The 27,348-nt window shown below is 30.4% G+C and overlaps 1 protein-coding gene and 2 non-coding genes across 3 annotated transcripts in view; all 3 read left to right on the forward strand.

Annotated features, from left to right (window-relative positions):
- LOC107454282 (hydroxylysine kinase) overlaps positions 1 to 27,348 on the forward strand; it is a gene marked incomplete in the record, with an annotated part of 78,988 nt that overhangs the window by 46,894 nt on the left and 4,746 nt on the right. The window contains 6 exon segments of the mRNA XM_071187208.1: positions 11,379 to 11,522; positions 12,351 to 12,453; positions 18,112 to 18,228; positions 20,634 to 20,776; positions 22,495 to 22,666; positions 26,712 to 26,974. Coding sequence (XP_071043309.1) covers positions 11,379 to 11,522; positions 12,351 to 12,453; positions 18,112 to 18,228; positions 20,634 to 20,776; positions 22,495 to 22,666; positions 26,712 to 26,974 — 942 coding nt within the window.
- On the forward strand, positions 14,940 to 15,011 carry TRNAG-UCC (transfer RNA glycine (anticodon UCC)). The gene has a single exon. It is a non-coding gene; the product is annotated as a tRNA-Gly (tRNA).
- TRNAG-UCC (transfer RNA glycine (anticodon UCC)) lies at positions 16,782 to 16,853 on the forward strand. The gene has a single exon. It is a non-coding gene; the product is annotated as a tRNA-Gly (tRNA).

Raw genomic sequence — 27,348 nt, forward strand, 5'->3', positions numbered from 1 at the left:
ACGTGTTTCTTGTGAATTTTATTAGAGATAGTATTTCTGTGGATTTTGTACTTCCGAGAAGCTTCTGCAATCGACATACCACCAGCAACTGCTTGCAAACATTGTTGCAGCTTTTCTAAAGTGTAATCATGGTAGTTTCTCGTTCCAGGTATTTTTTTATAACGTCTGATAATTTTTCTGTCGAAAAAAAAACGAATGAAACTTTGCACAAAGTAGCCCCACAGTGCATTTTTTTTCATTTTCCGTTTATCTGTTATTAATTTTCAAATTTTTTTAACGCTAGCATGATATAATTGTTCATTAATATATAAATAAAAAATTTTGCACTTATGACAATTGTTTAATCAGCGTCTTTGCATTTCACAGCTAAAGTTTCCACGCACACTTTTCGACGTCCGACGTTTTCGGAAAGTTGTTGACATTGGATAAACAAAACACACTCTAAGATTGTTTTAAAATTCAAAAAAAATTTTTTGTAGTAATAGAGGAGACTTCTATCTTCAAATTCCACGCATTTTTAACTTGAAAAAAAAAGTAATACTGAATAGCAGCACTTGAAAAGTGCCGAATTCGAATTTGCACAAAGTAACCCCACATGACGGTATCTAGACATAAATGATATAATGTGTATGACATAGAGAAACAAGAAATTTTGAAGTAATATAATTTACAGGGAAATCAATTTTTACAGACGAAATTGCATACATACAGTGTGTTTATATTTTCATGACAAAATGCCGCAAACTGTCTTCTAAAAGATGCAGGCGTGTTTCGGAATCGGGACTCTAAAGATTTTTAAGAAAAACTGTTTGGTGTCGCACATCTTCCCACATAGTCATATTTAAGAAGATAGTTTGTGTCATTTTGTCATGAAAATATAAATGACAGATCTAATAAATAATCTAAGATCTATAGTCAATAGGCACTGAAGCTGGCGGCAGAAATCGTACTTCTAGACTAGACTTTCGATGTTCTTTGAATCCATAGACACGAAAACAACAAACAAATTTATGTAACTTCAATAATTTTTTTTATTTTTATCTGCATTTATTTGTAAGACGACGTTGCTTCAAAATCTCTCACTATATGTTTGAAAATTAAATATACCTTTCTTCTAACGTATGAAATCTAAGTTGCTGGATGTATGTTTTGTAGATTATTATCCGAGAAGATGAAAAAAATATTTTGTCTATGTGTACTGAAATATACAAAATTCTCTTTAAAAATATTAATTAAAAGAAGTTTTTTTTAAACATTTTACTAGATTTAAATTTATGTGTTCAGTTTCATTTATTCCTAATATGAATTGCTTTAATAACTAAACATTGATTTGAAATATTAATATTTTTTTCGCTGAAAAACTTTTTTCAAAGTTTTAAGCAGAAGATAATATTTAAATAAAATTTTCGATGTCTGGTACATGTTAATTCTTCCACGCAAACAAAACAAAAAAATGAATCTAGTTTTCAATAATGTTTATGCATTATATATTAATATAATTATTGTGAGTTATAATTTTTCATATAAAGCTTAATAATTTCACTCGTGCCATATGACATCAGTATTTTTATTTTTGTCCTAAAAAAGTCAGATAAGAGAAAATTAACATGCACGTGCAAAATATTTCATAATGCGAAATATTTCATAACATATTTTCGCACTCATGTTTAATTTGAAGAATATTTTAAGATAAATTTTGCAAATCGAAGTTAGAAAAAAAATTTTCTTGATTAAAACTAGTTGTTTAAATTGTGATTACAGCAGAGGGTGAAATTTCAGTTCTATACTTATTAGACAAATTAAAAAAAAATTCTCTCGCCACTGTTTTCATGAATAGTTTTAACATATAGGTTCTTTTTTTCTAAAATTTTTAACTGATGTAGTTTAAAAAACTTTTAAACCGTAAAAGAATGTAATAACTGCTGAGTAACGTAAAATATTATAAACTGCAACAAATTCCTCTCCATTAAACTTCTCTATCATCTACTAAGTTAATGTTAGCGAAGGGAACTCTTCTCATTCTACCATCCTAATATCCACTTGTTTAAGAATTGGGTTTAACCCTTTGACGCTGATGGGACATCCCTCATTAACACTTCCCTACAATAATGGAAGAGACACTTCCAGTTTGTGATAATTTTTTTAATTTCTCAAGAAATATTCAAAGGATTATTTTGTAACTTTAGAATTGTTTAATTCATACAGGGACTGACAATAAATAGTAACAAAAAAAAGTTCTTGGAATTCCCTATGCCAGAAAAATCAAGCACTAAATTTGTAACTTGTATCGATTACTTCGGTTTTTATTAACAATCACATAATTAAATTTCGTAAGTCTAGCTTAAATATTTATAGAAATATGATCATTTTTATAAAAACCAATTTTTTGTGTTAAGTTTTTTTTATATATATAAAAGGCAAATTATTATATGAACTGATACTTATATCAACTGAATATTTAAAATTATTCAGTAAAATGAAACAAAATTTTTGGAGCAATTTGAAATCAAATGCAAAAATTTCGTTTTAAAATTTGAAAAAAAGTTCGCTTAAAGATATGTTATTATCATTATTACACATTAATAAAAAAATTTTTTTTTATTTTTATTTCCAATGAGCTGCACAATCTTTCTTGCCGATAAGCAGACCTAGTGCGTTCTCCAGAGGTGGTATCCACTCTCACAATGGGTTGGTCATGTTAATTTGGACGTCTAGTTTCTGCCACACTAGATGGCAGCACCGAGACTCTATTTGGATGCTAAAGTGCACTAGGAATTTAATTTTGCCGGAAATACCAAGAGCCAATATTAATAAAATATAAAATACTCATTAATAAGTGATAGGAGTTCCCCAAACATCGATGGAAGTACCACATTGAACAGTTGGTTTGCTCACAAAACAGCGCTCAAAAATCCGGTGTAGAAAATATAGTTATCCCTGCCAATAATAAAAAAAACGTAAAGAAAGAAAGAAAAGAAAGAGAAATAATAGTATAGTGAGAGAAAAAAAATAATTAAATGAATAAACAGTATTAAACAACTAGCGGTATTCGTTTATCGAATTCTATCACAGATAAAATTCTGGCGGGTGAGTCATGTGGCAAAACTACCACTAAGATTATTAAATACCAATTCCCTAGTATATAAGAAAAGTTAACTTGATTCGATCTTAGGGTCCCTTTTGATGGAAGGTTGACTTTGTCGAAAACATTCTCTCTCCACAGCGTAACTATAAATAAAACTAACACGTGGTTTCAGAAAACCTAGGAAACTATTATTCTTATCGCTTATGCTATCACGTTTACGTTGAACATTCAGATAAACTAAAATCGAGAACAAAAAATGATTAAGTAAAACAGAACCCTCACGAAACGAACTTTTTTTTAGTAGAGCTAAGAGCTAGAAAACATCATTGATGTTAACTTTAAAATAATTGACGAAACTGAATTGTTTGTAGTTTACTTTAAAACAATGGTTTCCGTTCAACCAATGAGAAAATTCCATATTTTTAACGTCTCTGAATAAAAAATATACAGTGAAACCACACGGGAGCGACCATTCCACAGTAAAATGGTCATTAATGGAGATGGGTCGTTCTTGGTGGTTACCGCCATGAACTTCAGAATTGTTATCAAAGGGACAAGATTTTTCGCATACGATTTTATTTTTAGTCAGTGTCATTTTTTGGTACCACTTGTGTTGGCGTCATGAGAAGATGGATCGATGAATCAAATTTAGCTTCCATAAAAATGATCCCAACTGACATAATACAGTGAATTCGCGATAACTCGAATGTGATAGGACTGAAGAAAAACTTTGACATATCGGAAGTTCGACTTACCTTTAGTTTCGGTTTTGGACTTCTAAAATATTGTCGGATTATTTAATTAATGCTTATTAATGACAAATCTTCTAAATGCTTACAATATTTAAGATCATTTTTCTGACAAGCCAGTTACGATAAGACTGTTTGAAGCACTTTATGATACCCTGGTCCATCGGCTGCAACTTTGCAGTTGTGTTTGGCGGGACTAGTTTACTGCTTACAATTTAGGTAGATAACTATGCGTTGCGCATTTATCCATAAAAAGTATCACTTTTCTTTTTTTAGCGAAGAATTTCCGATCCAATTTTCTTACATAGTCTTCAAATAAAACTGATGTCATCCAAAACTTTTTGTTAGACTTCTAATCCAAAGAATACGTTTTTACATTATTGAAACATCGGGGATTTCGGTTTTTTCTTCCAACTAGGACAGTCAAACGATCCTTGCTCATTTTACCCCCCGAGCAGTTTTCATCCTTAAACATAGTCTTATTTGGAAGAAAAATAAACCCATTTCATCAATATTGAAAACATCATTTTCACTGTATCCTTGAAGTAAATTTGGTAACGTTTCATTTAACCACTGTTCACATACTTCAAGAGGGACAGCTTTAGCTTCTCCATGAAGAGTGCGAAAGACATTGTGTGTGTGTCGCAAAGGAAGAGGCAAGATATCAGCTCCTAGGTTTTACTTTTTGCTTTAAAAGATCCAAAAAAATCGAGTTAAAGGGAGTAAAATTCGAGTAATCGAGAATAATGAACATGAAATTGGAGATAAAAGGGTCGGGTCTTCATAAAAAAATCGAGTTATATTAATATTCGAGTTATCGTACTTCGAGTTATAGCGAATTGACTGTATTGTGTAAAAACCAATTTACCCATTATGAATGATGAAGCTAGTTTAAATAAATAAACAATTATGTTTTTTCTTTAGGTTTGCATTTAATTTTCGATAATAAAAATGAGTTAGCTTTAAAAGATGGAAAGAGGTTTGAGGTGCTTGTTTGTTTGTTTTTTTCTAATATAACTTTCAACTCTAAAAGTAAATCATTGATAGCATCGTCTTCAGTGCTTTCTGACTGCAACATGAGGTTGCATTGTCAAAAGGGGCTTTCTAAATGAGAGTCTCACGCAGATATTTTGAATAGATTTTAATCTACTTATTCGTTTTGCTACATTCTTTGTTTTAATATTTTTTTCCTATTTCCCTATTTGACCTTATCCACATTGGGTGCAGATGTTTGTCCGGTCGCGGGTAGAGGTTTTAATGGTCACTCTTAAGGGTTTTCTTTAACAGGAATTCTAAGAAAAAATTCCGTGCCTCCCAAAAGCGGTCGGAAATAGAGGTGGTCGCTGCACAGAGGTGGTCTTACCTGGAGGTTATACGTAATTACGAGTTAGTTACTGTGAAGTTGTTTACATGGAAATACATCTAGTCTTAATAAACATGAAGTAATTGTTGCACTCTTGTAGCGTATCTACCACTACAAAATTACAACTACAATTCACTAGTATATAAGACATGTTAACTCGACTCTATGTCGGGGTACCTTTTCATAGATGACGGTTGACATGGCCGATAACTATTCTCCCCACAACTCTCATGACCACTCTCCATATCAATTTGAATATATGGTTTATCATTATTCTGAGGGGACCTCAGCCGTCCCGCTTAGAGTCTGTACCAAAGAATATAGTAGAAATCCAGCTCTTAGAATAAGTAACTAACACGGAGAACTGCACCGTTCAGTATGCTATTCTGCAAAAACAACTTACAGAGTGAGCAACATACTCAGATTTATCAAAGCACCATATGTACTAAGATCCAGCTCATACGAAGCAAAGTGACGGTCAGTAGGTATACTGCGGTTTTGAGGAGAGCTCCTCCAGACTAAACGTTTGGGAATGTCTGCTATGGTAACAAGCGAGAGCACGTCTCTAATGGAGGTGAAATGGAGAAACGAAGGAGTCGATTGGTCTATTCACGCCAACCTAAGCCAAGATGAGGGACTGCTTTTATATCTATGGCCAAGATTGTCAGACTACGAATTTCAAAGAGCAAGGTTCGAGTAACAAGAACGGCGAGTTAAAAATCACAAGAAAAACCGCTGAAACAGACAGTTCGAACATTTAAAAATAATTTAAAGACAAAATTTACATATTAATAATTTTAGGCGTATTACGTTTTTTACCTCATTATGCAAATGTTATTTTCTTGATTGGATGATAAATATGCTTCTATATATAAGACAAATTAAGAATAGATTTTGTGATTTTCATGACTGTATGGAGTAAATTTAGTTACCTCATGTTATGGAGAGTAGAATACTCTCGAGGATTGTTTTCTTTTATGATGTTTAAGTTTAGTTACAATTTTTCTTGTTTAATAAAAATTCTTGTTAGTTCAAAGATGACTTTTTCATTTGCTTAGCATTTCATTGCTTAGCATTTTCCACTATGCACTCCACTCTTCCAACCTATGCCAAGATGGGGGACTGCTTTTATATCTATGGTCAAGATTAACCCCATTCATCCCACGCCCCTATTCGAAGTGACTTTACCTCGTAACCATAGTAACCGCCACGACGCGAGACGAGTGTATGAAGGAGTTCTCCTAAAAGCCATACTATGCGTCACTTGTTGTTGGGCAATTCTATGTGTATGATTGGGTACGCTGCCTTCCGCCATTTTTTTTTTTTTACTATGTCAAAATATGTTAGCAGATTTAATCAACATGGGTGATATAAATGGTTTCTCAAAAGAATACCTTGATTAACAGTACAGTACCGTTTATCAATAGTGTAAAAAATGCAGAACAAACCAATAATAAAGAAAAAGAGAAAACTTTTTTTTTCCCGCAAGCTCAGCAGTGGCTGGGAGGAGAGGAAAGTGGAAAACCCAGTTTCAAGAACTTGTGCTGCATGCCCTTAAATATCCCCTTTTTCAGACCTTGGGGGACTGCCTTCTTCCCCCATTTATATTCTTTGCCTGTACCTCCGCTCCTGGAGGGTCTCTCGGGGTGACACTAGACCGAAACATATATCTGAATACCCTATTTTAGGGGAGAGGATTACATCACCCCATTATATAGACTCTTCAATTACATCACTCTTCCATTTCATATCACAGAAATGAGAACACGCTGCAAATAAATAAATAAAACTTAAATACTATGAAGTAAAAAAAAAGAAATTAAATTGTAATATGAGAGCGAATTGGTTTGTTCAAATATAATTAGTGCAATCACATTTTGTTTTCAATGAGTGATGAAATGATAAATAACAGGTTCAGTAATCCCACACAAGGTCAGGGTTGTGACCTCACATAAAGATAAGGTTTGTTTCATGTATGCCTATCTATCAATTTATTCGAATCCAGATAGGGATGTCAGCTTCGATTCTTCAATCTCTTGCTATTAGGAGTGAAGTTTCTTTATTATGTAAGTAAAACAATTTTATGTGACCGCTGTATTAAATTATTATTTTTTCTTCTTCTTCTTTTTACATGAATAACAAATTATTAATGAACCGAAAAATAACCCCCTCACCAACTTCTGAAGAAAAAAAATCAAAATGATTTAATTACATTTTATATCTTTATTTCGTGCAACTAATACTGGATTTTGTCACTTAAATACGTAGCTTACAGAATATTATTAGATTTAGATTATACTATATGATAAAGTTAATTAACTATTAGTTTAATTAACTATTAATTAATAAATATTAAGATTTTTTTCCGTATGGTATTAATTTTGTAAGAAATTATTTTTGCATAAGCGAAACATGCAAAATAAAAATAACATAAAGCCTAATAATAAAGAAAACCTAAAAAACACCGTATTTTAGGTCATGTTTTTTGACCTAAAAGTCAATACTCACTTTCTTGAAAGGGATAGTCATATCTAGGATAGTCATATCGAGACATTAACATAGCAAAACAGAAAAAGAAAAAAAAAAACTTTTTCGATATTTTTTTCTGAAATTGAAACCGCTAACAACTGCTAATACTATAATAATTATTATATGCAACTATTTGTTACTATACTAAATTCCAAACTATTAGTTATTCGTGCTAGGGTAAGCCATAAAGTAGAGCAAATTATGCTTTCTATAGTTTGCCTTTATTAAATGTAGTCTTGTATATTACCGTGCAATAAAAAAATCAACGTAAACGACAAAAAATTCCAAAATTGAGATTTATTTCGTAAGATATTTTGTAACATTAATTATAATTATTAATGTATATTATATATTAATAATTACATTTCGTAATATTAATTATAATTATGAATATTAATTATATTATTAATAATTTATTTTGTAATATTTGTCATTTTTGAATAATTAATTACATTGTAGATTTTTTTTTTNAATAATATAATGTTAATATTCAGCAATAAAAAATACGACAGTTTACTTTAGGTGTATAGAAATAGAATTGAACTTAAAAGGGCCCCATCATTTTCAGTAGCTTAGGGCCCCGTCAAGCTTAAATCCGGCCCTGCTTGCAAGTGACGTGCTATGGGTATTTCGATCCTGATGGGTTGTTAAAACGTGACATTTGTTTACGTTAGCAACTGTTCTTTCCATTCCATTTCGAGTAAGCCAGGCCCGCCAAGTATCAATTCTCTTATGTGACGCATTCTTTAATCTTTCATAAACATTATTTCGCAAAGATTTCAATTCTTTCACTATCTTACTTAACAGAAAGACGGGCACGAGGCCATGTAAAACATAAACAAACTAATTATGCATCGAAGTTGCCAAAGACAAAAATGCACCACAGTTGGAAAATAATACAGAAACAAGTAATAAATCTAAGTTAACTAAAAGAGTACTAAGTTAACTAAGAATCCTATTTCAACAAATTTCATGTGCGATACTACACTGTATTTAGTTAACTTCGAATTACTTGTGAACATTCTAACGTTCTAACATTCGAACATTCGAACTTGTGTGGAGAAACTTAGCTCAACTTTTAGACACTATTTTGCTAAAAAAACAAAGATCTGGTGCTGACGTCATAGGTCATATGTCTGGGTATCAGCGATCTTCTTTTTCTTGAAGTGCAAGTACCCAATTGAAAAAACAGCGTAAAAGTGCTTCATTATCGATTTCGAGAAAAGGCAGCTTGACAACTACTTTCTTTCATTTGCAAATACATACTTTCAAAGCTAAAATAAAATTTCGGAATACCGATTATTATTACTATTATTATATATATTTTTTTTTAAGAAATGCCCTGATTGTTTCTTAAAAATTTTGTCCTATTTTTTTCTTTGGCTCACTACGAGGTTCGCAAATGTTATATAGCGAAAAAAAAAATAGAATAACAAATAATGGACCAGCAATATTTGCTTTGAATTTATTTTTAGTTTCATATTTTACCATGCATCTTTTTATATTGTATGCAATAGAAAATTAGTCCGAAAATTAAAATTTTTAGAGAAGGAGATCTAATGACCTTCAAACCCAAAAGAAATTTATTAGAATCAGTATAATTCATTATAATTTTATTTAATAAATTTTTAAGTCAAAAGTCAAATAACTTAAAAGAGGTAATTTCATTATCAGATCAAGCGGTTTCATAAGTAGTCCATTTGTTTAATTTAATTTTTGAAAGATATTTTAATAATCAGATCCTAGGATTTCGCAGATTATTCGTTTATTATTTTATTTTTGAAAGGTTATTTTATTATCAGATCTAACTTCTTTTTAAATAGTTCGTACATTAATTTTTTGTTTCTGAAAAAGTAATTTTATTATCAGAACAAACGGTTTCTCGTATGGTTCATTTATTTATTTATTTTTGAAAGGTTATTTAATTATCAGATCTAACNATTCTAACTTGTGTGGAGAAACTTAGCTCAACTTTTAGACACTATTTTGCTAAAAAAAAACAAAGAGCTGGTGCTGACGTCATAGATCACATGTCTGGGTATCAGCGATCTTCTTCTTCTTGAAGTGCAAGTACCCAATTGAAAAAACAGCGTAAAAGTGCTTCATTATCGATTTCGAGAAAAGGCAGCTTGACAACTACTTTCTTTCATTTGCAAATACTTTCAAAGCTAAAATAAAATTTCGGAAAACCGATTATTATTACTATTATTATATATATTTTTTTAAGAAATGCCCTGATTGTTTTTTAAAAATTTTGTCCTATTTTTTTCTTTGGCTCACTACAAGGTTCGCAAATGTTATATAGCGAAAAAAAAAATAGAATAACAAATAATGGACCTGCAATATTTGCCCTGAATTTATTTTTAGTTTCATATTTTTCCATGCATCTTTTTATATTGTCTGCAATAGAAAATTTGTCCAAAAATTAAAATTTTTAGAGAAAGAGATCTAATGTCCTTCAAACCCAAAAGAAATTTATTAGAATTATTATAATTTGCTATTATTTAATTTAATAAATTCTTAACTCAAAAGTAAAATAACTTAAAAGAGGTAATTTCATTATCAGATCAAACGGTTTCATAAGTAGTCCATTTGTTTAATTTTATTTTTGAAAGATATTTTAATAATCAGATCCTAGGATTTCGCAGATTATTTATTTATTTATTTATTTTTGAAAGGTTATTTTATTATCAGATCTAGCGTCTTTTTAAATAGTTCGTACATTAATTTTTTGTTTTTGAAAAAGTAATTTTATTATCAGAACAAACGGTTTCTCGTATGGTTAATTTATTTATTTATTTTTGAAAGGTAATTTTATTATCAGATCTAGCGTCTTTTTAAATAGTTCGTACATTAATTTTTTGTTTTTGAAAAAGTAATTTTGTTATCAGAACAAACGGTTTCTCGTATGGTTCATTTATTTATTTATTTTTGAAAGGTAATTTTATTATCAGATCTAACGTCTTTTTAAATAGTTCGTACATTAATGTTTTATTTTTGAAAAAGTAATTTTATTATCAGTACTAACAGTTTATCTTATGGTCTATTTATTTATTTGTTTTTTATTCTTAAAAAGGTAATTTTATTATCAGATCAAACGACTTTTTAGGTAATTCATTCATTAATTTTTTGCTCTAAAAAAGTAATTTTATTATCAAAACAAACGGTTTCTTGTATGGTCCGGATATTTATTTATTTTTTAAAAGGTTATTCGATTATCAAATTAAACGGCTTTTTAGATAGTCCATTTATTATTTTCTTAATTATTTATTTCATTATTTTTCATTTATTTATTTTATTATTTTTTATTTATTTATTTTATTATTATTATTAGAAAATTTTTAGATAATGAAATCTAATGTCCTTCAAACTCAAATGACGAAACGATCGTGCATCGTAAATACTATTTTGCAATTTACTAAATACAGCTGCGGTATAAATTTTAATACTTTGCGTGGAATTTTTAGTTTCAAAAGTGCTTCGTGGCTGAAAAGTTTAGAAGACCTCATTTCAGAGAGTGCTCTGACAATATAACAGGGAAAATTTGCTTAAAATAAAGTAAGAAAAAATATTGAAGTATGGAAAAAGTTTATATCATTTCTTAAAAAAATATCTTTTATTTTAGGTGCTTTAGTGATATGTTTTATTTCAGAATATATCCTACTTAAGAATGGAACTCTCAAAACCAAATGTATCGGAAGATTTTGCTGAAAAATTAGTTCAAAAACTCTATGGGTTAGAAGTATTGACGATGAAGAGAATGAATAGTTATGACGATCAAAATTTTCATATTCAGGTAAGCTAAAAATTATAAATGAATTCAAAAATTCATTAAAAAAAGAATAAAAGAAAAGAACTAAAATAAACTAGTAAAAAAAGTTTTTAAATAAGCAAAATAAATAAATAAGAAACAAGAAAAATAAATAAATAAGAAAATAAATGATTAAAAAAATATTAAATTAACTACCCAAGAAACCGTTTGATCTGATAATAAAATCCTCTCTTTTTGAAAATAAAAAAAAAATAAACAGATAATTCAAGAAATCGTATGATCTGATTATAAAAATATCTATTAAAAATAAAATAAATAAACAGGTAATTCAAATTCAAGAAATCGTATGATCTGATAATAAAAATATCTATTAAAAATAAATAAATAAACGGACCCTACGAGAAACCGTTTGTTCTGATAATAAAATTACTGTTTTAAAAACAAGAGAACAAACTATCTAAAAAGTCGCTTGATCTGACAATAAAATTACCTATTTAAAAACAAAAATATAATTTAAGAAATCATATGATCTGACAATAAAAATATCTTTTAAAAATGAAATTAAATAAACGAAACTAAGAAATCCTATGATCTGATCATAAAATTACTTCTTTTAAGTTATTTTATGTTTTTGACTTGAAAATTTATTAAATTAAATAATAATAAACTCTAAAAATACTTTTGAACAAACGAGCTTTATAATTGAATGCGAAATATTTTCATAACTTTCCAATTAAAAAAAGTTAATTTTAATATACTTAGAATAATCACAAATATTAAGTTGTACGCAAATATCGTAAGTCTTGTGATAAAGAATTTTATTTTGATAACTCTTTTAATTTTCTTTTTCAGGTATCACAGGCACATACTAATAATTACATTAAATCTGTCTGTGAAGATGGCTACACGTTGAAAATTACCAATACTGAAAAAAGTGCAATAGCAGGTCATTTCGGTAAGTTTATTTATGAGTTTATTAACATAATTTTTATCATTTTTAAACACTATAGGCTTAATAAAACATTTTGCTGTTACCCATAAAAAACTTAATGATTTTTTTTTATTTATTATTATTTTACGGAGCATGAATATACCATAAGCAAAATAAAAAAAGGATTCCCTGAATAACTTTTGATTTAATAATTTCACGTACTAGAGCTCAATCTTCTAATCTCAATTGTGATAATTAATTAGTGCAGACGATATTTTAAATTATGAAATCAGATGCAAAAACGTACGTTCTCTGACTAAGCAAACTTTATTTATTTATTTATTGCTTTTTTTTTCAAGATTTGAATTTTCGACCTCAAAATAAGGAAGGTAGTCGCAATCTGGAAAATATGGTTTCAGTCTCAATAGTTTAAGCAAATGGGCGGTAAAACGCTTAGATCTCTTTGGAAATTTAATTTTTTTTTTTTTTTTACCTTATATCCGGAACAAGTGAAGCGGATAAAAGATTTTTTACACGCACTTATAAAACATGTTTATCTAAAGAAAATTTCATGTAAAAAGTTCTTCTTCTAATTATTTTTTTTTCATTATTTATTGTTTTTTTTATTATTTAATTTATTAATGGTCCAAAAATTTATTTATAAAGTATACAGATTCTTAAAACAATTTAATCTACGGAATTTTGAATGATTAATTCCAAAACTTAAAAACAATCGGTTGAATAGTTCATCAGAAATAAAAAACTGCGTCCGAAATTCCAAATCCTCCGGAGAAAAAAATTTGCTTATTCAGAAGAAAATGTCTGATTTTACAACTTAAAGCATCGTTTGCACTAACTAATTAACGAATCTCGCGCTAGACCCGCGACCTATTATTTAGATAGTATCTCCGAACATGAAAATCCAATGATTAGATCAGCAGTTATTTGTTGTGTTTTGCTTTCTGAGCATTTGTTACCAAATATTAAGTTTATTAGAAGCGTCTTTTATATATTTTCTTGGACTTTTCATATTTTCACAATCCATCAAAACATTCTGCTCCTCATTTTTAATAAATTGACGATATGAAATCCACATATCGAATAAAATAAGAATGAACAGTTCGGAAGACGGACTCCTCATCTTTCACATGAAGATGAAATATGTTAAATTTTCAGACTAAAAATTAAAGATTTTGCATCGAAATCAGCTTAAAATAAAAATTATTTTCATTGGTTGTCACTTCTGCCCCCACCCCCTTTAATATGCAATTGCAACCGCAAGGAGGCAGGGAAGTGCACTTACTTTGAGATTCGAATAAAAATTATACTTTGTTTTTTGATGTTCATAATTTTTTATTTGAACTAATTATAATATTTCTTTTGTAATCGTGATGCGTCAATGCGATATTGAACTTATACATAGCTAAAAAATAGTTCAAAAGTTCGACTTATAAGCTTTATTCTATTATGAACTAACGTGTTTACTTCAGTACCTGGCTGAAAAAAATAAATAAAGCAAACATTATTTTAATGCATTTGATGAAAAATAATAAAATACTGGAATTTTTTTTATATCTTGTACCATTTTTAATTTTAAAAAAATTTCAAATAAAGCATAATTTGTTAACGTTTTTTTTTTTAAATTTATATTTTATATTGTATGCCAAAGGTTTTGAGCATTAAAAAAATTATTGAAACTGTTTTGTGAAAAATTCTAATACTCAAACGTAAAAATAATTCTTAGAATTTCAAAAAATATATTTAGCACAATATTTTACATATTTTTGAGAATAATATTCCGAGTTACATTTGCTTATTTATATGTTATTTTATTTTAAGAGATTAATTTATATTCTAATATTAATATTAATATTTCTAAAGAATAAGTTTTTTAAAAAAAAATAACCTAGTTAGGCTTAATAATAATCTACGATAATACTAAGCCTAACTAGGTTTATTCAAAACACAATTTTGTTTATGAGATTTTACAACTTCTGCCCCCTATAAAATATGTAAACTTTTTCCTCTGTTTATCTATTAAAAAAATTATTGCTCCATATGTAAGATGTGTTACTAAAGTGTTTTTCGTAATAATGAAGCCTGTGTTGATTAATTTAATTTTACTACCAATTTTTTTTAAAAGAAGTCCTTCATAAATCATGTTCACTTAAATCTTTCTGAAGAATCATCTTATCATTGATAACAGTTTGAAAAGCATTTTTAATTTTGATTTTATTTTTAAACAGGCAGTGTTTTACTTTATTACATCAAAAGAAATAATAAGTTGTATCTCAAATGCCCTATTCTTCGGCTTTCAGACGATTATTAATTACTTATTTTTATTTACATTTTATTACATTTACCAATTGATTTTTTTCTCTATTTTATCGTGAAAGCGAAACGAATTTTAAACAGGTTTCGCCACTGCGTTGATTCTTTATTCACCTGTTTTAACCTAGTATTTGTTTGCATTTGTCTTTTGATAAGGAAAATAAAATCTTTGATAATAAGCGTTGGTGGTATAACGGTTAGCATAGCTGCCTTCCAAGCAGTTGACCCGGGTTCGACTCCCGGCCAACGCAGTTGTTTCATTTTTTCCCCCCACGTAAACATAGTAATTTTTATTAAAAAGTAATTAGCTATTCATTTACTATTCTTTATACAGTCTTTATTTTTTCCAGACTGATTCCTTCTGCTTAGACTACTGTGTTGGGATTTACTCTTGTTAAAAGTTTTTGGGTTGACATAATAAGCCACATTTTCATATTATTCAGGAAAAGGTTTATAAATTAGCATTTCGTGTAAAAAAAAAAAAATTAAAAAAAACATGATTTTTATATGAGAAATAAGATGTTTTTGATTTTTGTGCGGATATCCAGTTAAAATTTAGGCAACTTGTTAAATACATATCATAAAAACTTTACCTAGAAACAATTTTATAAGAAAAAATATGGTTTATCACTATATTGCACCCCTTGCTCTTCAATCGCAATATCATATAAAACATAATTGCTTGTCAACACAGTTTCAAATTACTCTGGTGTTAAGATAAACATTGGTTTGCTAATTATACGTTACGAGTTTTTAAATGCAACAAAAATCTAATATACATTTTCCAATATAATTTTATTCTGTCTTTTGCTCCCTTGATTGATTGATGTCATAAATTGATTTGATATATTAGCAATACTTGAAGCAACTTCCCAATGAGAAAAGGTCTTGATAAGTTGTAACAGTTTTCAGTAAAAAAATGTCTTCTTTTTCCGTACGAAGTTTATCTATACATCTATACATAATAATAAACGCGGCTGTGTGTGTGTCTATCTGTCTGTAATCACAATATATCGCCCCAGAAGCCTCGCCAAGGCACGAAACTCGGCACATAATTGTGTTTTGACATAATGAAGAAGTATTTTTTTTCTTTTTCAAAAATTTTGATTAGTTATTTAGTTATCCGTCATTTTGTAAGCCTATGCTTTTCGTCTGCTTTTTCGTCTTCAAAGAGCCATATTCAAAAAACTATTAAAAANACTAAATGAAAACGTGATAAATTAATGTCTGATAATTACAGGCTCCCGCTAGATGGCGTACTTGAGCGTTGCGATCGCAAATACTCAAACGTAAAAATAATTCTTAGAATTTCAAAAAATATATTTAGCGCAATATTTTAAATATTTTTCAGAATAATATTCCGAGTTACCTTTACCTGTCTATATGTTATTTTATTTTAAGAGATTAATTTATATTCTATTATTAATATTTCTAAAGAATAAGCTTTAAAAAAAGTAACCTAGTTAGGCTTAATAATCTACGATATTACTAAGCCTAACTAGGTTTATTCAAAACACGATTTTTTTAAAAGATTTTACAACTTCTGCTCCTTATAAAATATGTGAATTTTTTCCTCTGTTTAATTAAATTAATAAAAATATTATTACTTCATATGTAAGATGTGTTACTAAAGTGTTACGTAGTAATGAAGCCAGTGTTGATTAATTTAGTTTTACTACCAATTTTTTTTTAAAAGAAGTTCTTCATAGATCATGTTTACTTAAATCTTTCTGGAGAATCATCTAATCATTGATAACAGTTTGAAAAGCATTTTCAATTTTGATTTTACTTTTAAACAGGCAGTGTTTTACTTTATCACATCAAAGGAAATAATAAGTTGTATCTCAAATGCCCTATCCATCGTCTTTCAGACGATTAATAATTACTTATTTTTATTTACTTGCCAATTGATTTTTATTTCTTTATTTTATCGTGAAAGCGAAACGAATTTTAAGCACGTTTTAACCTAATATTTGTTCGCATCTGTCTTTGTATAAGGAAAATAAAATCTCCGATAATAAGCGTTGGTGGTATAACGGTTAGCATAGCTGCCTTCCAAGCAGTTGACCCGGGTTCGACTCCCGGCCAACGCAGGAGTTTTACTTTTTTTACCCACATAAACATAGTAATTTTTATTAAAAAGTAATTAGCTATTTATTTACTATTTTATACAGTCTTTACTTTCTCCAGACTGATTCCTTCTGCTTAGACTACTGTGTTGTGATTTACTCTTGCTAAAAGCTTTTGGGTTGACATAATAATAAGCCACATTTTCATATTATTCAAGAAAAGGTTTATAAAAATAGCATTTCGTGTAAAAAAAAAAAAAAAAAAAAAAAAAAAAAAAAAAAAAACATGATTTTTATTTGAGAAATAAGATGTTTTTGAGTTTTGTGCGGATATCCAGTTAAAATTTAGTCAACATGTTAAATACATATCATAAAAACTTTACCTAGGAGCAATTTTATAAGAAAAAGATATGGTTTATCACTATATTGCATCCCTAGCTCTTCAATCGCAATATCATATAAAACATAATTGCTTGTTAACACAATTTCAAATGACTCTGTTAAGATAAACATTGGTCTGCTAATTATACGTTACGAGTTTTTAAATTCAACAAAAATCTAATATACATTTTCCAATATAATTTTATTCTGTCTTTTGCTCCCTTGATTGATTGATGTCATAAATTGATTTTATATATTAGCAATACTTGAAGCAACAACCCCATGAGAAAAGGTCTTGATAAGTTGTAACAGTTTTCAGTAAAAAATGTCTCTTTTTAACGTACGAAGTTTACACACGCACANTAATTGTTCAAAATGTAGCTGAATAGCAAAAATTTTAAAAATACTAGTTTATTCAGCACACGTTTTTTCAAGTACATGAGCAAGGTTCAAATTATTATTAAAAATATAAGATTATACTTAAAGTTCAAAAAAAAAAATTCGCTTTTCAGAAAAGACTATGTTTTCAATTTCTGCTAATCATGATAAGAAAAGATTATTGTTATTCTGATAGGTTGTGTATGGCGATGATATTTCTATATCATGGCACTTCAAACATTTCTGAAATGTTTACAAGATCTTTCAGAAACATAAATAAAACGTTTCAATTAGGGTCGCAGCGAATTGGATACTTTGACATTTCAGAGAGTCAATAACCAACTTTTCAGATACTTTTAGAACGTTTTAGAACAAATAATAGTGTACAAAAGTGACACATTAAATACTTTTTCGAATATCATTTGTGCTGTGTATATTGTGCACATACTTAAAAAAAGAAACAGTTTACAATTTCATTATAGATTTTGTTTAATTCTACATTGATGATTTTTTGTTCCAACAGATGCAATGCATGCTACAATGCTCCATCTGCACAGTAAAGGATTGCGTGTACCCATTCCATTGAAGAATCTTAGTGGTAATACTTGGAGCTTAGAGAAAGTGCCACTTCTAAATGAAGGTAAGCCATGTGATACATTTTCTTATTACAGGCAATCAATTACTTGTAATCAGTAAACATAATTACTGATTTTATTTTTAAATAACCAGGGTCCACGCTAAGTATTCGCCACCTCGCAAAATGCGATGAAATCGTAAATTCGGCGAAAGTAATTTTGATTTGGCAAATGATTTTTTCTACCGAATAGAAAAATATATATTTCCCTCAATCCTGAAATAAAAACTGTGAAAGAGAATTTTATGAGCAAACCCTGTATTTTTTATTCGATTACAGTTTTAGTTCCGTTAGATACGTCGCATAACCAATTAGAATTAAGTTCAGATAATGTAAGTTTTTCTTTTTTAATTCTAATGCCCTCCTGTGTTAACTTTTCTTCAATTCAGGCATTTACAGAACAGATTTGTTGGCCACCCTTTCAGGGGCACCCTATGAGGTGGGCCAACGTTGCTCCCACAGTAAAGACAGCAGAGAATGAAAGAACATCCATGCCTTGCCCGGGATTCGAACCCGGTAACTTTCCGATGCAAGGCCAATTCCCTGATCCCTAAGCCTGTCGGTCCAGATAATGTAAGTGATAAGAAGCATTATAAGCAAGCGTGAGACAAGCTACCGTAAAACACGCGATATCACGTGACAAATTCTTTCCTACAGTTGTCTCGATAAAACAGATTATGTGGCATCATCCAAATACTTTTGCAGATATGTTTTCTCGCGATAATGCTGCCTTAAGTTTTTTCTTGTTACTGCTCTAATCTAAGAAGTAAGCAAAAATTAACCCCAACCTATTTCTTTTCCTCAGAGATATTTTTCACCCTCTCTTCCTTTTTCTCATCCCCAATTGCAAAATGACTCTTGATCTGAATCTGCATTTTAAGACAATAATTCAATTTATAGTTAATTTGTATTTGGATTTGAAGTTTCTTACATGGAAAAATCAATCATAAAAATTGTATAAGATTTGCCTTTGGCCAATATTTTTGATATTTGGCTAATTTACTGGCTAATAATTTAATGTTCTTAACGTGAGCTCTGATAACGAATGTAATAGCCATGGCGGCTCAGGGAATAGAGAGCTCGCCTCCCAATGTGGTGAACCGGGTTCGAATTCCAGCGATGGCTGATCGATACGAATTCCGCACACGGCTCGCACCGACTACAGCGCTGACGTAAAATATCCTCAATGGTAGACGGATTAAGGGTTAGAGTCCCCTTGCTGTTAGACTAACCGTGAGAGGTTTTCGTGTTTATCTTCTCCATGTAACGCAAATGCGGGTTAGTTCCATCAAAAAAATCCTTCACGAATAACTTCACGAATATCCAAAATAACAAGGCTAAGGATTTGAACATTAGTAGTCGTAAACCCAAAATTGGGTCGGCTGTTCAACAACGGTTATGAAAATTAAAAAAAAAAAAAAAAACGCTTGCAATTAGCCGTTATACATTATGTGTTGCAATTGTAAACACATTATTACGACTAATGTTAAACAACGTTTACAAGTCATAATAATCAACGAATACAAGTATTTATAAGTACAATGGTAATTTTGAATAAAAGATATCTTGATTAAAGAGTAATCCTTAACCAACTACATCTCAAATGTTAGTAGTGGATGGGCTTTAATTGCTAGATGATGAAGCACATTTTTGTCTCTTTCAAAATTTACAATGAGATATTTAAAATAACTGAGGAGTGAGGGGCATGTTGTGCCATAATTGGTCACTCAGAGAATAATTTCTAAAAAAGTGAGGCAATGAGAACTAATTACTATTACATCTTTTTTAGGTACTGAATCATTTACAGTAGTTTAAGCGTGGTGGATAATAGGGTGCAACACAGCATCACATTAAGGTTATTACAGCGCATTTCTAAGATGATTCATCATATTTTAAAATTTTCAATAATGCATAGTTTGAATTTTGATATTTTACAGTTTTGCAACACAGTGAAATTTTTAAAAAGGATGTGATACAAATTGGCAGTCATAAATGTTATAAATTATGTAGCATTAGACACTACGACTATAACTTAATTATTTTTTTAAAATTTAAATATTTTAAAAAAAAATATTGTTTCAATTTAAACATATAATTTGAATAAACCGATTTGTTTTATCCAAAATTTTTTGCGATCTTGGCGATATTTATCAACCCTTCCATTTGGAAAACAATTTGATTTTTTTAAGATTAAAAACTTATTAGGGCGGGATAAAAAAACGTAGTGTTGTGGTATTTGATTAAAAACTTTTTGTTGGTGTATAGAACTATAAATTATTCCTCCAAATCTTCAACAAAAAAAAGAATTTGTTTCATTAAAAGCAACAAGATTTTCTTCTAATTTTGTCTTCAATTTATTTTCTTCAGTTTCAATAAAATGTTACTTCAAGGCGTTCTCTCTTTTCTTTCAGATGAAAATGAAAAAAGTGAAAAGTGCTGTGGAATACACGTCTTAACTTTTCTGCCAGGAGTCCCCCTCTCAACTATCAACTGCTCTAATGATATCTTATACCAATGGGGAATATTAATGGGCAAATACCATAACGCGACTCAAGTATGTTACGCAAATCTATCTGTATTAAAATATCGTAAAAAACTATTTCTGTTTTGTGCCCGAAATGAACGAAGCATTTTGTTTCGCTGAGAAAAAACTATAAAAATGACAAACTGGAAATGACAAAGATGTGTAACAAATGCACCCAGAGTAAGATGGAATTTAAAAAAAATAATAACACTCTGTTGACCGATAATTTTATACAGAAACTATGTCATAGGTCACCGGCGATTATTTTGTAATTGAATAAAGTAAAATTTTTCAAATATACTCTTATAAATTCTATTTGTATTTAATGAAATCAAAGTGTTACCCAATGAGCAAAGCTTTTGCAATCTTCTATGCCATCCTGTATTTTGTAAATTTAAACAGATAATGAAAGAGATGAGTTAATGTGTCATCGATCAACATTGTGTTAGCATTCGATAATTAGTTCGAAGAATTGTCAACTGTTAATCTTGTTTCACAAAAATACTATGCGCGCTGCTCTACAGACCCCAGAAATGCAGAAAGGTAGAGTTAAAATATGAGAAATTTATTTGTGAACTTAAAACTAGTTTTTTTTTTTTAAGATTTGATTTTTATTTATTTATTTTTCAAAATTCTCAATCTGAGAGTTGTTGCAATATAAATGCTTCATTACCGAATTTTTTCTACTTTTTTTGCATTAAATATGAACTATTTTTCCATTGCTTGACATTTTTGCATCTTATATAAAATTATAATAATCGTATGTTTTATTTACAAAATAATCTTTGTTTTAAAAAAAATAAATAAAACATCGACAGTTAAGAAATAAACTTATGACGAATCGGAAGCATTCACAAGGGTTCATAAGTGAATCAAGCAGGGGCGGAGCAAAAATTATAAGTATTTATATTTTTTGGAGTGTAAATATAATGGGTTGACCCTTGTGTGAACCTCCATAACCTTTTTCTAAATCAAATGACTAAATTTCAATCACTATATTGTAAAGAACAATTCAGTGAGGATGTTCTACATCGGGACATCGTTAAAATGGAAGGGACACTGTAGTGGGGATCGTACTAAAGAGAGTACACTGTATATTCTCATTTTTAATTAATTATTTATTGTTATTTTCTTAATTTCTCAATAAGTTTCTATTATATCACGGCCGATACTAACAAGCCTATTCTCTGAGAGAAAAAAAACACGTTAAAAAAATTAAAAGGTCAATGATAAGTTACAACGCGTTATAGACGTACGAGTCGAGACAGCCTAGTGGGTAGGACGCTGGGCTCGTGTTCGTGAGTTTGAATCCCAAAAGCTGAAGAATCCTTCTGTTATAAATGGTGATGGGTGCACTTTAAATCTGTCGGGATCACAAAGTCCTCCAAGTTTCCATTTACAAATCGATACCTCTGTGAGTACTGAATTGGAGACCGATCGTTCTCTGGTTCATGAATGGGTTCTCTCTGTAAAACGGGCTGTGATGTGTGTGGCTAAAGTCGTATTCTTGGCTATAGATGACGACCCTGAAAAACAAGAACCACACCCTCTGCCTTAAAAATCGCTTGGAATCCCATAGCAGGTATTGGTAAGTGGCATTCGCAAGAACAACTTAATGGACCTAATATTTTTAACACGTTTTGTTTTGTTCAGATGCAACGTATCGTTGTTTATTTGGCTGCTTAAAGAATAAACACGAGGCTTTACTGCGTTTAACAATCCAAATAATAATAAAATGTTTATTTCAGGATTTTGTGTGTCCTGGATTGCGGGACAAATATGTGTTTTGGAATTTAGAAAACATTCCTAAAATCAAGGATTACGTGCATGTCCTTCCTGCAGACAAGAAAAAGATTGTAGACAGCATCTTGGACAGATACCCTGAGGAAATAGAGAAAAACGCTCCCCATTTTCCAAGAGGTAAACTTTAAGCCAGTATATTCTTTTTTATTTTATCTTTATGAAACCTCGCTGCTATTTTCATTTATAAAACGGACAGTTTTTAAATTTCATTGCGAGCAACTTGCAGGGTAAGGTAGGTACTTTATTAACGTCGCACTAGAGCTGCACAATGAGCTATTGCCGACGGTCTGGGAAAAATCCCTGAGATGATCCGAAGACATGCCATCACAATGTTGTGAGGTCACTTGCTCATTTTAGACATAGATCTGAAGAGGAAGGAAATTTTCTCCAGATTCCTGTACCCATGGTACTGCTCATTGACCGACCACAGGACTTTCGATTCCACAGATTTTACAAGCATACTCGTATGATAAATTGAGTGATTAATTTCGTAATTCTTATTTTATTTTATAATCGTCGTTGAATAGCTGACCATCTTTTGGGTTTACGACTTCTAATGTTCAACTCCGTAGCCTTGAAATTTTGAACCCAAACCGGAAGACAAGAGCGTAGTTTTGAGGGGAGAGTGGGGTCAATTGTAACATTTTTTACTTAACTATTTTTAACTAACAAAAAATCCAATATATTATTAGTATTAATTGACAGACGAGTAAAGTAGACTATCCTCTACTAGAAAAAATAAATACCTTATTTTAAATGTTATTATATTAGTTATTAACAATTTTTGACAGTCGTGCACTTGTTACAATTGTCCCCACTTACGGGGTCAATTGTAACAGTTCATAAATTCAACTAAAACATAGTTAATTATACATATTATCATAGTTGTGATATATTTTTTTATTGATCAAAATAGTAGTGATATTTTAGGAGTAAAAATAATAATGAGCAGAGACCTAAAGGGTTAAACTTTTAACTTTAAGGGGTTAAAAATTTTAATTTATGCTGTGAAAGGTGACAAATAAAATAATGCACATGCAACATAATATAAATGATATAGGAAACTATTGGTGGTTCTTAAAGAGTTAAGTAATGGTTTGTAAACATAAGATTATTTATTTTCAGCTGTTACAATCGTCCCTTTACTTATTGTTACAATTGTCCCCAAGACGCCATTTCAGCTTCATTTGTTAAAAAAAAATGCTAGTTAATTAACTAAACAAATTTTTTTTATTGAAATGTTAATTAAGGTGTCCACTTACATATTCGGTTAATAACTTTTATTTGTTCAAACAAAATTACTTTGTTACAATATAATATTCTAATACCAAAAAAAGTACTTACGTAGCGTGAAAATATCTTTTGTGATGTAACTCTTTCAAAAGTACATAAAAATGGTTGCCAGCAGGGGTGTACATGTAGATTTATTAAATACACCTTGTGCGCCACCTAGAAACCAAATCTAGAAACCGACACTCGAAATTTTTGCTCTGTTACAATCGTAACCTGTTACAATTGACCCCACTCTCCCCTACTCAAGAACCAAGTATTGGGAGAAATTTGAATATGGGGAGGACTTTTTGATGGAACTAACCCGCATTTGCGTTATAGGGTGAAGAAAATCACGAAAACCTCCCATGTTTAGCCTGCTGGCCTCTAACCTATGATCCGTTTATCACTGAGGATATTTTACGTCAGCACTGTGGTAGGTTCGAGTCGGGTGCGGAATTCGTATTGCCCAGACAAGGCTGGGATTTGAACCCGGGTCATCTAATTGGAAACTCTATCACCTGAGGCTTTGTAATTTAAAATTCAACCTCTTTGTTTGTCTGGGTGACTTTCTCTTTCTTAGGTGACCACTTGCAGCCAACGAAAATGGTATCAGTGACCCGTAAGGGTCGAAAGCCGTTATTAACTAGCCAATATTCAGAACGGAATACAGCTTAAGCCTCAACTTATTTAAGTAATGTAATGTGCAACGATATCCGAATTTCTGTTTCTAGGACCTGTGGTGGCTCAGGGCACTCGTCTCCCACCGAGGATACCTAGATTTGAATCACGGCGACCTGGTTCGCACAGACCAAAACGCGGACGTAAAGTATCCTCAGTGGTAGAAGGATCATGGGTTAGAGTACCCATTTAATCAGGCTAACAGAGTGAGAAGTTTTCGTGGTTTTCCTCTTCATGTAAATGCGGGTTATTTTTTTTTTCCAAATTTCCCCCAATAGTTAATCCAGGAGTTCCCTTACCTTCTGGAGTGGGTTCAAAATTATAAGGCTACGGCGTTGAACATTAGTAGTCATAAACTTAGAATTGGCTCTGCTGTTCAATGAGGGTTATAAAATAAAACTCGCTTATATGAATCGATCCACTAATTTGGTGATTGTTTCATTGCAATTACTTTATTTTTCTGAAAACGAAAATTAAGTAACATTGTGGTTTGGTAACAATATTTAAAAACGTTTTTCTTCGTATATTTTTCATTCACTGGATTGATAGTAAAGACACGGTTTTCAGTGCAATACCGAAGCAACACTGGTTTCGGTCAGTAAGCGGGTGATCGACCACTTTGATCAGCCTGCGTAGGGACCGAGAGAGTGCGGTATCGATCCTAGTTAAAAGTGTTCTACGATGATGTGCTCAATTTCAAGTGAAGGTCGTCGGGCTACCAAAGCAGGGGAGCCATCCTCTCTTCAGAGGATCGAAATTACGGAGGTATGTCTTCGGATCATCGTCAGGGATGATTCCCAGACCGTCGCCAATAGCCTATTGTGCCTTTCCTACCTTAAAAGTGATTGATGATCGACTCAATCAACAATTGTGTCTTTTGCAGTAACTGTTTAGATAGTATTTAGACTAATGACATTATGTTCATTTAAGCAAGCAGAAATCAGTCATGATCTTATTTTCATGTTATACAGGATGTGGACAAAATAATGGAAACACTTCCATGTCAATACATTTTTTCATAGTTCTCCTGAAATACTAAGAGAATTATTTTATAACTTGCGAAGTGCTTAGATTATGTCATTTTTCATACAATGTTTAAAGCTTTTAGATGTCTAAGGGACCGACAATAAATTACAAATGGAAAATAATGTTTTTGAACACCCTGTGCCAAAAATTGTAACAATTGATATGTAACTTGTGACAATTATTTTGATTATTATATGCGATAATCACACAAAATTTCGTAAGCCTAGGTTAAACAATACAGACATTTTTATAAAAAATTAAAAAAACTAATTTTTTTCTATAAATTTAATAAAATTCAGGAAAATTTTTAGAACAACTTGAAATTAATTACGAAATTTTTGCTTTAATGTTTGAAAAAAATTCATTTTAAACTGCTCAAGATATGAGTAATTAAAGCAGTTCTTTTGCACTGCGCGTGCACTGGAATAATTTTTAAAAAAAATTCTACATCTTGTAGTGTATTTGGCAACGAATTAAAAAAAATCCGATTTGAAGATCTAAAAAATTTTAAAAGTTTCAAGCTATCTTTTAAATAGTCTTCGTACTTAAAGAATGCTCAAAAGGATAACGGGTTTTCCGCATCTTTGATGTTGCACTACTACGCAAGATTTATTAAAAATGAAACCGACTTTGTTGCGGATCATCCCCCATAAAAGTATCTTCATTTTGATTGTTTTTTTTTCCTCACTAAATTACATTTTGGTGAAGGAACATTTATTGTAAGGTATTATCATGATTTTCCTCTCCATGTAACGAAAACGCTGGTTAGTTCCATCAAAAAGTCTTCTGCGAAGGCAAATTTCTCCCAATACTCGATCCAGGAGTTCCCTTGGATAAGGTTCAATTGACTACGAAATTGAACATGGATAGCCGTAAACTAAAAATTCAGTGGGTCTGTTCAACGACGGTTATAAAACAAAAGTAAAATAACAATAAATGTGTTTTCACAAAGAGGTGAAATCACCCACTTTTGGACAGAATAAAAAAATAAAATAATAATGTTTAAGTTAAATGAGAAGAAAGTAAAACTTTCTGAAAATCTGATAAGTTATAATCGAGATCAATCGTTGTGATCAAAAGCATCAAACCTGGTTTCATGGAACTGAAGGCGAATATTCAAAACGACCCCATCTAGCAATCAAACTGGTTTTTTGATTGACACTAGACAAATTATATATTCTTACAGGTATAATCCATGGAGATTTCAATGAGAACAATGTCTTAATTCAAAAGCAACATTCAGAATGTGGCAGCACCCTTTTGAGTGTGGATGGAGTTCTGGATTTCGAAGACATTCATGAGGGAACCTACGTTTGGGATGTTGGCGTTATGATGATGTACGCAATGATAGTGTACACTGAAGAGAATGTCCTATGTGCTCCAGGACACGTCCTTGCTGGATACCTTACCGAAAGAAAATTTAATAACCTAGAGCTCAATTCATTGAAGGTAAGTTCATTTATATTACAGTTTTTTTCCCAAGCGTTTTTAGAAGGGCGGTCCGTCCTGCCTGCCCTTAAATGCGCCCTCTCTGTCCTTTTTGTAAAGATAAGCCGACCCTCTCTTAAAAACACTGCTTTTTTCTTCCTATTCTATTTTTAATAAAATTAATTCACCGTTTAAATAATAATGAGACACAGGTGAAATGATCTGTGTTTATAGATTTAATTCTGATTACTATTACAAATATTAACTTTGTAAGGATTATTCCTATATCGATAAATTTTTAATAAGTATCTCTTTTTTCGGGAGGGATATTAAAACATCTTAATGGTTTTAATTTTTAAAATTATTTTTTAAATGAGTAACTTTTTTTTTTTTTT

This window comes from Parasteatoda tepidariorum, chromosome 10 (assembly GCF_043381705.1).
Source record: "Parasteatoda tepidariorum isolate YZ-2023 chromosome 10, CAS_Ptep_4.0, whole genome shotgun sequence".
Lineage (NCBI taxonomy): Eukaryota > Metazoa > Arthropoda > Arachnida > Araneae > Theridiidae > Parasteatoda > Parasteatoda tepidariorum.